The sequence below is a fragment of the Apis laboriosa genome, unplaced genomic scaffold, assembly GCF_014066325.1.
Source record: "Apis laboriosa isolate Shangri-la unplaced genomic scaffold, ASM1406632v1 scaffold71_cov137, whole genome shotgun sequence".
Lineage (NCBI taxonomy): Eukaryota > Metazoa > Arthropoda > Insecta > Hymenoptera > Apidae > Apis > Apis laboriosa.
The window spans coordinates 1,899,601-1,915,635 of NW_025224229.1; the positions used below are offsets into that span (position 1 = coordinate 1,899,601).

Below are 16,035 nucleotides of genomic sequence, written 5' to 3' on the forward strand. Positions count from 1 at the left end.
ATTTTATAAATTTTTTTTATTTATTTATAAAGAATCATTATTGTACATATAATAAATTGAAGATAATTATTTATATTCAATAAATAAATTTTTTCAATTCAATTTTTTAATTTTAAAAACAAAATCAATCTACAAAATTAAATTAAATATAACCGTGTTAAATATAAACTTATTTAAAAATTAAAATAGAAAATAGAAAATGAAATTATTATATATTTATTTTTTTATTAATAAAAATTTCATTTATAAATTGATGCAATAAACTTCACTAATAAACTTCATTTTAAATTCTATAGTTTATCTTTCAATATATTATATAAATCTTTAATTGTTAAAAGTTTTTTTTATTTCTAAAAGCCAAGATATATATTATTTGAAAATTGTTTGCAAATTTTTTTATATTTTAATATTTTATATAATTTATTTTAATTACAAAACAGATTTAAATAAATAAAAAATTATTTAAAGATTTTAATAAGTATTTATAAATATAGATATAAAGATAATCTTATTTTTTTTTTATATATCATATACATGAACAATATATTTAAATTCATCTCATATAATGAATGTAATGTGATATATAATTATTTGAATGAAATCAATTAATAAATTAATAAATCATATTAATGTAAAATTTTTCTTAAGATTATTCAATAATGAAATATTTATTATTAATGTAATATTATTAAAATATTATAATTAATAATATTTCTTAAACAATTTCGTATCTTTTTCTTTATTTTTTTTTTTTATAATCGAAATTTTAAATTATGATTAATATGATTAATATGATTTAATAATAGACAATTTTTATTACTATATAATATGAATTAATATTATTTATTTTAAAACATTTTATTCTTATAAATCTAATATTATTTTTTTTAATAAGATAAAATTGATTTAATGTAATGAAATAATTATTAGTGAAAAGACTTTTGTATTTCTGATTATAATTAAATAAATAAATATTTTGATATTTTGATTTGGTTCAATTTGAAAGATAATCACACTAAGAACTTATATTATTTTTTTAATTTGACAATTTTTTTTTTAACATATTCTAATAATAAAAAATATATTAAAATGAATCATAACTTGTTTTCAATTTTTGCAATTTTTTTGATTTAATTATAAAATATGTTCTTGTATTTTTACAATAATTATTATAAATAAGTTTTTATATATTTGTTAATGATATATATTGTAAATATACTTACGTTAAATAAAACAAGTATACAAATAAGAATATTTATTTAGAATTAATTTTGTTTTAAATGTAAATATACTTACGTTAAATAAAATAAGTATACAAATAAGAATATTTATTTATCATTAATTTTATTTCAAACATAAAAAAAGGTAGGAAAAAAAATAATATTTAATATATCGTTATGTTTAGGTATAATTACTTAAAATAATAATTTTATAGTTTGTCTACTAATTGAAAAAAACAGACTATAACATTAGTAAAAATGTTCTTTATTTTTTCTGATTTATGTTTATTCGTTTATGTTTGCTATTTTTTTTTATATAAAATGTTATTTTAGCAAAATTAAAATACAAGATATTTCGTACTTTTTTTTTCGAATAAACTATAAATAAAAATAAAAGAATATATTATATTAAGTTTATTATAAAAGTCTTATTATTTTATTACAAAGTTATACTTCACTTATCATATTATATTTCAGTTATATATATATCAAATATTAAATGCAAATTGAATATATAGAATAGCAAATTCTACATTAAAAAATGTCGTTTTGAAATGAAAATTTAATCATTTAAATGATTCTAAATTAAGAAATATCATTTTAAATATTAAGTACAAATAAAGTAAAAACAATTAACCTTTTATAGTTGATATGTTCAACTCTTTAATGTTGAATATATTATTACGTACAAATTCATGCTGCATTTAATATTATAACTTTGTAACTTTGTAACAAAACATTTATAGACAAATTTTATACAACATTTTTTTTTATTTTTATTTATAATTTGATCGAAAAAGTACAAAACATCCTATAAAATTTAAAGGAGCATTAACCAATTTATATAAATATTTATATTATTTCGAGTAATTAAAATTCGTATATTTTTTTGAAAAATATTTTCCATGTATCTTTAATATATAAAACATTAGTAAAATATTATTTGTAAATATCAATGTAAATGTAATGTAAAAAATAATTATACCAGAAAATTTTCAGATATATTATCTGATAAGAAATAGAATTAATTTTGGTATTTCGTATTGCATTATAAGTATAATTATGATTCAATGTTGTTACAAAAATATTTGTATCGCTTGATACATATATATTCTATTGTACTAAAATAAAGATGATGCAGATATGTAAAAAATATTTCTAAAGATAGGAAAATCTTTAAAAATGTAAAAGTTTTGAAAAACAATATCATTACATTAATATCATATCAAATATATTAAATAATATATGAATTTACTATATCATACAAATATAATTTAATTACTGTATTTTTGATAATAACTGACGTCTATAAATGTTATTGATTATTATTTATACTTCAATACATACAATATAAAATAATAACAAATAACTTAAAATTAAAAAAAAATACTCATAATAACAATCAGCATTATATATACTGATATATAAAAAAAAAAAAACAAGAAAATATATAGAACAATATTATAAAATAACATAAATTTGTTATTATAAACAGGAAACTCATTTATAGTATAAAGTATTTTAGAAATAATATATATAAATTACTCTAAGTATTTCATAAAATATGGTATATATGAATTTCAATTTTTTAGTCAATTATAATTTGTTGGATAAATTTGTTTTTTAAGCTTTTCAATCAATTAAAAAAAATAATCAAAATTATTATATATTTAATGAAAGATTTATTATTTTTTCCTATAAACCATGTTTTATAAAATATACGTTAATATTGTTTTCTTTCCTTTTTTATTGAAAAATAAAATTTTATTTTGCGATATTAAAAAAATTTCAAAATTAAGTAAAACAAAAAGATATCGAAACATGATTTTTCAGTGATACATATTTTATATATATAGGAAAATTATTATAAAACTTTTAATTAGAATAAAATGCTATTTTATAAAAAAATTCATTTTAATGAAAAGAATTTTTTTATCTGAGAAAATTGTACTAATTACATGAATATTTTATTTTTTTATGTTTACTGTAACAATAAACTAAAATTTTTTGAGAGTTAATATCTGTATAAATGATTTTTTATTTTAGACATAAATAAAGTTAAATAGGCCAATCATAATTTTTATAGAACAGAATATATTAACTTATACGAATATTGATTTCTTACAACAGTTTCTACTGTTAAATAATATTTTGTATGCACAAATCTACATAATAACTTACCGGCATTTTACCCAACAGGAAAATTTTTTTATACATCTATCAATTAAGTGCAAAAAATATTATGATTTTTTTGTTGTAACAATTCGCTGTATTAATTGTCATTACTAATTAAACTAAACATTAATTATATGTATATAACACAATAAGACTAAATATACATATATATTGAGCTTTTTATCGAAGCTCATTATTATAAAGTATGTCGCACAAATAAAATTTTTTTTAAATATAAAAAACTAACACTTAATAATTTCATCAGAAATATATTATGATAACTAGATTCTTTATAGGAGACATAAAAATGTACGAGTAATTTTGTTAATGCACAATTCTTTTAGTAGAACGTTATAATATTTTTTTCATTTAATAACTACTACATATAATTTTTCTTTGTATCATGAAAATTAATTTTAAATAATTTACATGTCGGGGAACGATCTTTTTGTTTAACCAGTTATCAAGTTTTACTTTTCAATTTAATTGTTTAAAAATGAAGGAAATAAAATTTTAAAATAAATCAGAATCTTCAACTCTAAAGAATGTTCAATAAAACTATAAATAATTTACATTTCCATCTTCTTTTACAAATATTCATATATACATATACACACATACATATCCATACACACATATTCTCACATACAATTATATATGCAGCACGTGTATATAACATGTATAAAAATCATACATGTGCACATATACACACATGATTTTTATCATATGTACATACATTTATATGTACATATGTATACAGTTGAAGCAAAATTCGCTGCACAATTTTTTGAATAGAGCAAATATATTAATCTATTTACAATGTACAGCACTAATGTGCTGATTGAATTATATCTGATCACAAATTTGTACAAATTTTGTTTGTACATATCGTATTGGTCACCTATCCTATAATATATATCTTTAATTTTCTTTTTTCACTCTCTTAACAGTATATGAGACGCTTCAGAATTTTATAGCAAAATAATTTTTGCGATTCAATATTAGAAAGTGCTCTTAGATGATAATACTACATTTACAATTTCAATTTTTTTTACTAAGACTAAGGCGTGTAGAATTGCATAGAAATGATAATCTGTTCTAACTGGTCTTTGCATAAAACGTGGCAATTATTTCTATTTTGATGACATTACCAAATTTTTATGATATTTCATGCGTCTCATATTTCTGTAAATTTGAATATATGTTGGATATAATTTATTATATCCAAATCAGTTAGAGTCCACATGAGATTATCGGCATATGAGCTCGATTGTGCGAACTTTTAATCTAATAAGCAGATTGTACTACAGCTTAAAATAACTTTCATTTTTTCACGTTGATACGACTGTATTTGTCGTTGTTGATTGAGCCACTGTAGTCATTGTTATTAGAGTTAATGTATTACCAAGAGTATTTTGTTCCGTTACAGCTGTGGTTATATTCTTTTCAATACATGCTTTCTTTGATTCCTTATGTTCCTCAAATGAACTCGACTTTCTTTTATGATTTGAACTCGATGAATGAGAACGACTCGATGCTGTATCATCTTTCGAAGAACGATTACTAGATGATTTTTTCTGTCCATCTCTTGCATGACTATGATGTCTGTCTCTTCTTTTTTCTAGTTTCCTGTCACTATCTTTACTATCTGTGCGATCGGTAGCTTTACTAGAAATGTTACAATCTTTAGATAGTGAAATGATTTTCGATGAATCTTCTTTATTAATTTCTCCAGTTTTATTTTCATATTTATTACTCTGAGGATTACTTTGATGATGATGCCTCTTATGTACTTTATCACGTCTATCTCGATTTCTTCTGTCTTTATGTCGTTGACTTCTAGAACTTTTATCATCTCTATACTTTCTTTTAGATTCTGAATGCGTTGTATGCACATCAGATGACAATTTAAATGAATTTTCATCGCTGCTAATGTTCCTACTACTATGTCTTTCAGTTTCTGCTAACAAGGATGTAGAGGTTATTGAAGAAGAAGAGGAAGAATTGGCAATTTTCGATATTGGAAGTGAACTTTCTTCACAAGTATTACTTGTTAACATAGAAACTTTTTCATTTTTTGATATTTCTTTAGCTTCATCTTCAGCCATTTCAATTAGAGCTTTTACTGCATTTTCAGTTGCACATTCCATTTTTGATGTAAATGCCAATGTTGTTTCTATTTCCAATAATTGACAATATCGTTCTAATTTTGTTTTATCATCTTTATATTTTTGTTCAGCAATTTCAAAACTTTCTTTATGAATTTTTTCTAATATTTCTTTAGAAGCTTCTGCAACGCCAGTTCGTAAAGATTGACAAACTTCCTCTACGTCGGTCTTTGACTTATATATTGCAATTTCCAAAGCTTTGTCAACAACTTCCGTTGCATAAGTTTTCGCTATTAACTGACGTTGTGCTAATATATTTTGTTCAAGACTAACAGTATTACAATCAAAATTTTCATGTTTTAAACAAATCTCTGATGAACATAATCGTTTTTTATCTTCTTTTGATGAAGATCCCGCGATGTTTAATTTATTTGTTAATTTAGATTCTGTAATAGTTGAAATGCTTTCTTTACTTAATGTATTATTACTACTAGATCGATTGTGATGACTTCGATTATGATCTAATTTATGACTATAATCATACTTTTTTTTCTCTCTAGAATGACTGCTATTACTACTGGTACTACTACTACTACTACTGCTACTACTACTACTATGAGAATGATGAGTAGATTTTTCATTGGATCGATGTCGGTCTTCGTGTCTTCTTTCAGATTTCTTGTCATCTCTTTTTTCATTGTTTTGCTTTTGTTCTATTGTACTATTTTTTGTAGATTTGTTATTAAAAAGATTCGAACAATTATCGTTATTACCTATAGAATTTTTCCTTGTACTTGAAATGGAAGAATGTCTTGTATGATCTCTATTTTTACGATCTTCTTTACGCTTACCATGATGATCTGATTTCTTCAAATTCCCTTGATATTCAGCAGCTCTTTCTTTTGCTTTTTTTTCTTCGAGTGAATCAATAGAATGTTTTTGTTCCACACGTTGGCGATTTGTATTTTCTTTTTGTTCATCTCCTATATTCACAGTTTCCAATGGTTTCTTTTCTTTTATACGATGACACTGTTCATTTCCAACACGTCCATGTCTAATGTTTGAACTGTGTTGTGATTCTTGATAATACTGTTTTAATCGAACGTGCCATGCTATACTTGAAACTGCGGAAACCGTTCTAAATTGATGAATTATATTACGCGGTAAAAAGTAAATATCATTATCATATAAATTTATTCTAGCATAACGAATACCCTGTCTACGTAATTGATTTAATTTGGCGTCTTCAACCCACTGTACACATTGCGATATTGGTGGTTCATGAAGATCTAATTGCAATTTTTCAACTAATTCAGGAAAATCGCCAGCATAAAAAGCTACAACATCTTTTGTAATTCTATTATATTCTGATGGTTGTCCACCATGAACAGCTTTTAATACACCAACTGCTGCTGTAGTCATCCTATCTAATCCATGACCAACATGATCAGCATGTGCTTTAGTACGATCTTCAAACATATATTCACGAGCTTCACTAAGACGTGGCAAATACTGCAGATTTCGTAATTCATTAATGCCCGTTCTGCGCCGTTTATAAGGACTCTTATTTATATCTGCTGTTGGAACTAATTGTTCACCTGGTCTGATCCATAAAATTGGACCATCGTTTGATTCTTGGGGAGTATCCATCTTTACAACAGATAATGGACCCCAAGGCATGGTCTAAAATAAATAAATAAAAATTTATAAAATTATATATGTAAATAAATTCATATTAAATATAACATAAGATTCATATATAATATAATATAAATATATAAGATATCCAATATTAATACTAATGAAAGACAGAAGAGAAAAAATAGATTTTTTACATAGTTTTTGAAGAAATTTTTAAACTTATTAAATTATAATTTCTATATATTATTGGTACCAATAAATATATCAATAATGAAAAATATATACTGCTATTTTTAATTTATTAGCTTCATTAAGTTAAATTTCATAACATAACAATAGAATAAAAGGAAATATTTATTTATTTTAGAATTATTTTATTAAAATTTATTAAATATAAATATTTATTACATTTTTTTTCTTTTAGCCACTATAAAAATATGTTCTCTTTTTGTATTTTTTTTATAACAAAATAGTCTTTTATTCCTTTTATCATCTAATTTTTTCTCTCAATATCTTGATTGATCTCTATTATAATTAATTTTTAATACATAGATTTTAAAGTAAATTATTATAGATAAATTATATTTTAAATTTCTTAAATGCAGATATATATTTAATTATTTTTTATGTGATATTATTATATTTAAATAATATTATTTTTTTCAATATTTATTTTTTGTGATAATATGTTAATATTTCATTTTACTGATATATAAATATGTTTATATATATATATATATATATATATATAAACATATTTATAATATATATATATATAATATATATAAATATATAAATATGTTTAGAATTCTTTGAATGGTAGAGTTCAATTTGAATAAAAAAAAATAGTTTAAGTATTTTTTTCATATTCATAATTTAGTTTTAATCTTATTTCATTATAAATTTTAATAAATGAATAAGAGCTTCTGAAATAAAATAAATAAATAAAAAATAGAGAACATAGAATATAAATATAAATTTTTAAATATAAATATAAATAGAATATAAATTTTATATTTATCTATTCAAAATATTTATAAAATTTTTGATATAAAAATAATAATTAATGATCGAAAGTTACATATTAAACAAAACAATAGATAAATCATTTTTGTATATGATTAATGAGTACTTTAAACAGTAATATTTATGATTTTTTTTTTATCATATAAAATTATCATCTTTTTATTCTTATAAATTCACTAATTTTATAAGATTGAAACAAACTTTCACTTTTTATCTTAATCATAAATTAGAATGCCATAAAAGAATATGTCACATTATCAAAATAATTATATATCAAAAGTATATTAGTTTTAATTATATTCATAATTTCTCTCTTTTTTAAATAATTTTATAATTATAACAAAATTATCATATAAATATCATAATATTAATATATATGATATGATATACAAAACTTAAAACTGTTATATTAATTTTAATTTTGAAATAGTTATGAAGAATTTTTAATTCTGAATAACTTGTTATAAAGAATTAAAATTTTTAACTATATTAAATTAAAATATTCTTGCTAATATCAGTTCTCATAATTATTATATTATCTTTTAGATTCTGTATTGATTCTAAAACAATTATAGAATTCATTTTCATATCACTTTTATTAAACATTACAATAAAATCAATTATTACAAATAAAACAATTGTAAAAAACAAAGGAAATGTTTATATATATAATTATTTTATAATATGAATGATATATTTACTGTATATTTAATATAGTTAAAAATAATAGACAAAAAAAGCTAAAAAAATAAAAATTCTAATTTATTGTTTTAAATATTTATTAATTATATTTTGTTATAATTGATATACAAAATAAAAGTTATAATTTCTTAAATGTAAGAATTTGGGATAGATAATATATCACTTATGATATATGATTTCACTGACAAATAATAAGAAAACAAGATAAATTTTAATAGTAGAAGTATGTGTATGCTTATTTATGGTGGAATTATTAAAATATTTATATATAATTATATTTAACTACAACTACTAGTTTAGATATTTCATTTTTTTTAGTATTCCAAAAATATAAAGTATTAAAAAAATTTTTTAATTTAAATTTTTTTATACATTACTTAATTTCACTTTATATTAAATATTATTTTTTATTAATTGATCAATCGGTGATATTAATAACTTAAATATTTTGGATTATGTAATTTTTTTTCAATATTTTGGAATGTTTTTTTAAAAAAAGACTAAGACTTTTTATTGTTTTTGGTATATTTATTAACATTTAAAATATTTTTTTAAAACAAAAATAATAAAAATTATATGAATTATATTTTTTAATAAAAATAAAAAAAAAGCGTTTTACTAACATGCATGATTTATTTGATAATTCCAAATAAAAAAGTAAAATAGTATTTTAATTAGAATATAATTATCGAATGAATCAGAATAAATTAAAAAAAATGATAACACTGATTTTTTCAATTTTTTTCTATAATATATTAAAAAAAATATGAAAAAAATCAATTTTTTTAAAAATCATGATTAATGCGATCATTATATTCATACTAATTAAAACGTTATTTTTTTTTATATCCAAATTTTTGAATTATCAAAACCATCGGAATCATGCATACTATTGAAATATTTATTTTTTTTTAAATTTTATTAAAATGAACACATTTGATTTTTATTATTTTTATCTTACAAAAATAATTTGCTTTAAAAAATAATATTAGTATTATAAATATATATACCAAAATTAATATAAAAAAATCTTATGATTTCTTTGAAAAAAAAAAAATTCCTGAAAAAATAATATCTTCCTAATTTTTTTTATAAACTCTTATTTTTTTTATTATTTTAATCCTTGAATTTTAATTTTCGATCGATATCCTATAATATTAATTAGATTAAACATTTTCAAATACAAAAATAGATTACATAGATATTAATATGTATATTTTTAGGAAATCTATTTTAAAGGTTAAAACAAATATAAAAATTGATATAAAAATATTAATTGAAGCTTATTAAATTATAAACAATTGAAATTTGTGTTAAATAAAACAAAATACAACAGAAAATAGAACAAAATAACAGATAGTATTCTTTCTTCATTGTTCATTTAACTTCAATGGCTTATAATTTATTAAATAAGCTTTAATATTCATTTTTATAGCAATTTTTGTATTTGTTTTAACATAGAATTGATTTTCCAAAGAATATGTCTCTTGAAAAATATATAATATATATATATATATATATATATATTAATATATATTAATATATAAGATGAAAAATAAACATATGAAAAAAAATTCCATTATTTTTTGTCCATTATTTTTAATTACTTAAAAATAATATTTATATTAATTATTATTTTTCATATCATAAAATAATATAATATATTTACAAATATCCTATTTTTTATATAATTTTAATAAAAATTTTAATAATTTTAATAAAAAATATAAATAATATTTTAGTAAAAAATATTTTTATATATAATAATCTATAATTACAATATATTAAGATTTCATGTAATATAAAATTTAATGAAATCAATACAAAAATTGATTTTATATATATTTTGAGACAAAGAAAATAATGATTAGAAATAAATGAAAATAATAATAATAACAACACAACAACAACAACAACAACAATAATAATAAAAATAAAAATAAAAATATTTGAAATTTTAGTTCTTCATAACAATTATTTAGAATTAAATTTTTTATAATTGTTTTAATCAGAATTCTTATATTATAGATTAACAAACAACTATTTTTAATTTTTTCTAGTCTTGATCATACAATCTATAAATATTTATAATTTTTTTCTTAAATTTATAATTAAAAACATATTTTCTAAAAACCATTATTAATAAGCAATCAGTCAAAAGAAAATATTCTATTTGTTTCTCTTATTTTTTTATAAATAATCATATTTTTATTTGTTTAATTATTTACTAAACATTCTATTTAAATTTATATAAATTTATATTATATTATATAAATTTTATTTATATTAAAATATATAATACTTTCTTTAATGAAAATCAATACTTACTAATTTTAAAAATGGATTTTCTTCTAATTTTTGTAGAAGATCTGGGAAATATCCACCAACTTCTTCATGAACAGTTCCTACAAGGCTTATTTGATGGAGAGGACCATATCTAACAGTACCATTACTATAAGCTTTACACACTTGTTCTTTGTATTGTACCATAGTTGTAGTTTCTATATCACTGTTTCTTCCTAATACACCATTTTTAACAGTTAATGTTGGATAATTATCTGCCATATAATCTAAGAGATCAGGAAGATACGCTGCAGCATTATGTACTATTCCCATGACGTGATACGCATTACCATTTTCATCTTCTCCAAAAACTACCTATATTATAAAAATCTTTTTAATTTTCTTTTTTACATAATTGTATATTTTATATATTATTTATATAATCATATTATTTTTTTATATAACTTTCATTTAAAAATCAGATATAATGAACTATATATAACAATATATTAAAATAAATAGACTCAAGATAATTACCACATGTATAAAATAATATAAAAACTATTTACTAAAATTATTTACAAATTATTTTAATCATTTTATATTCAAAATGATAATTTTTAATATAGCTTTATAATTTACATTTATATTTACATACTTTGAAATATTCCTGAGCTAATTCTTCTATTTGTTCATTAGATAATGTATCAATTTCATCTTGATACATATGAACAACTGTTGCACCACCATTAGGATAAGTTTCTATATGAATGAATTTCTTATATTTGAGGCCTTCTAATAATTCACTTTTAACTGGTATATTGTGAAGCATTTTATAATTTTTTGTTTGCAAATTTAATCTGAGATTTTCATTTGTAGATTTTGAAAATGAATGAGACATTGGTTTACTGCTTAATGGAAGTATGCTACGATCTCTTTTACATTGTACGCCAATGCTTGCTCGTTTTATTTTACTACGTTTATAACATCTTGAACAATAACGTCGTTCATTATGTTCTTTATTTCGTTTTTCTCTTGAAGATGAATATGATTTAGAATGGGAACTCGAAGAAATACGAATACAATTTATTGATTTATCATGAGGCAATACAGCCTCTTTACACCCAATTATTGTTGTAGATATGTTATCACTAATCCAATCTGACTTAATTATATTTAATTGTTCTTGAGAATTTACTAATTCTGTTTTTATTTCAATAGATTCTGATTTTACATCTTTGCGAATTATATCCATTTTGTTATCAATTTTTTCTTTCTCATTTGATTTTATTTGCGTAACAGGAACTTGTTCTTCAGTTTTTTCCAATTTTCCACAAAAAGAATAAGAAAGATTTTTACAAACTTTAGTTAAATTATTTGTGGTTTCTGCATTATATTTTGCTGTATCCATTACAATAGTTGAAATCATAATTGGTGATGTCATACTACTAGGCAGTGTTGTATTTGGACTGTTTGGACTATCAGAAACTCTTGGAGGATAATCTGGACTTCTTGGACTACTAATTACTTCACCATTACTTTGAGGGCTTTCTCCCAATTGAGGTGTATTACCATGTTCAAAATTTACACATCCCTCTAGCTTTGTTGACAATGTATGTAATCCTCCAGATATTGTTGTATCTTTATTACATGCTAAATCAATCTAATAAATAAAAAAATTAAAAGTAAAAATCTTATGAATTTTGATTAATTAATAATTTTAATAAATTATTATTTATCATTATTATAATTTAAATAAATATATATAATAAAATATACATACATGAATAGCATGTTGAACTGGTTCAATTAAAGTTTTCATTAATTCATTATTGCAATGATCTGAATTCCCTATAATGTACAAAATTTACTTTAAAATATAAAATTAATCTTTTAATTTATTTAATTATTTAATATATGTATGTATATATATATATATTATGTATATGCAAATATATATTATATATCATATTTTAATAATAATTTATAAGATATAAATGTCATATTAAATTAATATATTTTTATATGTTTTTAATATGTTGATGTTCATTAATGTTAGTAAATGTTATCAAATCAATTACAATTATATAAATTTTTATTTAAATTTGTATATTATAATAACCTACTAAAAATTATAACTATAAACAATAGTTTCACTGACATAAATATCAACATAAATTTTATATTATCTTTCATTCTTTTAAATAAAACTATTTGAATATTTATATAATACCAAATAAAGTGTAATAATATTACCGTCTGGTTGTTCAGAAATACAAGCAACATTATCCAGATCATTCCTTTGATTGGACATGTTGTGGGATTCCATAGATGGTGTACGTAATTCAGAATTGACGGCAATTTTAAAATTAATATGTTTTTCCACATCACCAGAAGAGCTCATGAAATTCACGTTTTTCCGTAATTCGTTTCTTTCGGTGTTTGTATTAAACGATGACGCTGTAGAGAAAATCGTGGGCGTCCTAATTGAATGTAAAGTGAAATTGTCCGAAAATTCTTTTGTCTCTTTAATAACACTGTTCCACGTTGTTCTTGATACTTTTACACTTGTTGTTTCCGTTTGTAATGATTCAAATATTTGCTGAATCGTATTATTTACATCGCATCTTTCGTTTGACACGATACTTGTACCAGTTTCGGATGCCATCTTGATTCTGTAAGCGACGTCCTGAACATAACGATACTACGCAACATTTGATTGGACATTTCTTAGCCGCCTTTTGAATAGATTTTATTCTATTCGTCTGAAATTGGATAAAGAGTAGGGGTAAGACCAGTAAATATAGAGCTACCATAAACATTTTTATTCATTGGAATCTTCGATCCCCAATCTTATTTTCTCTCTAATTTTTTGATTATAAAGAATTATATATTACTTATAATATTTACATTGTCTTTTATATGATAATAAATATTTAAATATAAAAAATATATATATTATATTCAAACAATCACATTTATAATAATGAATATATAAGTTTCAATATTTTTTAATTTATAATTTTTATTATATCTAGATTTAAATTTATTTTATAATCGAAATTAATTATATTTTATATTAATTATTTTTTTAAATATTGTGTATATATATATATTATTTTATATTTTATAAAATAGTAAAAACAATTGAAAATTCATTGATTCCAAAAGTTAATAAAATAAAATAAAAAATTTATTACAATAAAATAAAATTGTTCAAAACTGTTTTATCAAAATTAAAATTAATTAAAATTGTCTTGAAAAAAAATAAAAATGATTTATTGAAAAAATTGTTTTAAAAATAATTTTTAAATTTGTTTTTTTAAAAGATTATGTATATTATATATATTTGTATAAATTTGTGAATGTCAATGTTTATTAAAATGATTAAAGCTATGACTTGTTTTAACTAATATATTTTTTGTAAATAAATAAAGATAGCATTTTTTTTTTCTTACAAGAATAATTATACAAAGTATCACATAAGTGATAGTACAATCAGGTAGGAATGATTATATATGTAAGAATAAATCAAAGAAAAAAAAAAATAAAATTTTTTTATTTGAAATACAAGTGATATATATGCTAATTCTTGATTGAATAAGCTATCTAATAAGAGATTATTCCATATGTGAAAATAAGCGAATAATGTAGAATAAAGTTTTATTTAAAAATTAATTTACAAAAAAATCAAATTTTTTCAAAATTCATTGATTATTAATTATTAATTATTTTTTGTCTGTATATATTTTAATTATTTAATATTTTTATTATTTAACCTCAATTATCTTAAAAACAAAGATTGAATCATAAAATTTTATTTTATATTTTTTATTTATTTTATCTGTAATAATCTTCTATCAATAGTTTATTCGTATCTGATTAAAAATAGCTTATAAATTCTGATTAAAAATTAGCTTATAAATTCACTTGTATTTGAAAAATATATATAAAATTTTCAAACTTGATTTAGTTAGAAAAAAAAATTCAAATGGAAAATTTTTTTTTTTTACATAGAATTATCTTCTATCTAATTGTATTATCAATTATATGATAATCTGTATAATATATAGGATATGAATATTTAGGATATTTGAAGACTCGATTTGAGAACTCAGAATAAAAGTAGTTAGTACTAGTATACAAAAATATCATAACATAATAAATTAAAACTTAATTATTAAATTTTAAACAATTTAAATTATAAGCAAATTTACATTGCAGATGACTGATGAAATTGAAATGATGAAATTGAATCAGAACGAAATAGTACAATGGAAATAAAGAAATATTTTGCTATATAATATAACTTATATCGCTATAATATAAACTTTAATTGTTTACAATTTAATAAATAATTTAATAATTTAATAAATTTAATTAATAAATAAATTTCAATTAATATTTTTATTTATTTTATGACTTTTAGAAATAATCTTGTGAAGATAATTCATGAACATATTAACATCCTATATAAGTATCAATATTTTATACTTTAAAATTTACAAATGATATTAAAATTTATTATAAATATTACAAATCTTAATTTAAATCATATTTTACATATATATTTAATATTTTTTTTTTGAAATTAAAATTTAAAACTAATAAGAGAAGTTTCAAGGTTGGTACTCATCGATTTTATCGATGCACATTAATAAATTTATATATACACAGTTGTAGTGTAATTATAGTCGTAAATAGCCAAACAATTATAAATAAAATGCATGTATTTGGAAAAATAATTAGATTTGAATATAATAACACAATATTTATTTAATAATATTTGAAACAAAGCAGTAACTATCAAAATTTTTAAACTTTTATCTCAAGAAATATTTTTTTTACAATATTCAAGAATTATTATGTCAAATATTAAA

General features: G+C 19.7%; 1 protein-coding gene across 1 annotated transcript; it reads right to left on the minus strand.

Moving 5' to 3' along the window:
* Nucleotides 1-3,723: 3,723 nt before the first annotated feature.
* On the minus strand, nt 3,724-13,823 carry LOC122719210. Its single transcript, XM_043944839.1, has 5 exons — nt 13,412-13,823; nt 12,939-13,006; nt 11,814-12,818; nt 11,201-11,530; nt 3,724-7,186 (listed from the first exon to the last, which is right to left on the minus strand). Exons 1-5 carry the CDS (start codon nt 13,821-13,823, stop codon nt 4,727-4,729), a joined length of 4,275 nt encoding a protein of 1,424 aa, XP_043800774.1. The 3' UTR covers nt 3,724-4,726.
* Nucleotides 13,824-16,035: the final 2,212 nt, after the last annotated feature.

What these genes read in the sequence shown, in the direction of transcription:
- LOC122719210 (XM_043944839.1), bottom strand. Translation starts at nt 13,823, where the DNA reads ATGGCATCCGAAACTGGTACAAGTATCGTGTCAAACGAAAGATGCGAT. An exon ending in TATTTCTGAACAACCAGACG is followed by an intron (nt 13,007 to 13,411) that starts GTAATATTATTA and finishes TGTACATTATAG; the next exon opens with GGAATTCAGATCATTGCAAT. An exon ending in AAAATCCATTTTTAAAATTA is followed by an intron (nt 7,187 to 11,200) that starts GTAAGTATTGAT and finishes TATTTATTTTAG; the next exon opens with ACCATGCCTTGGGGTCCATT.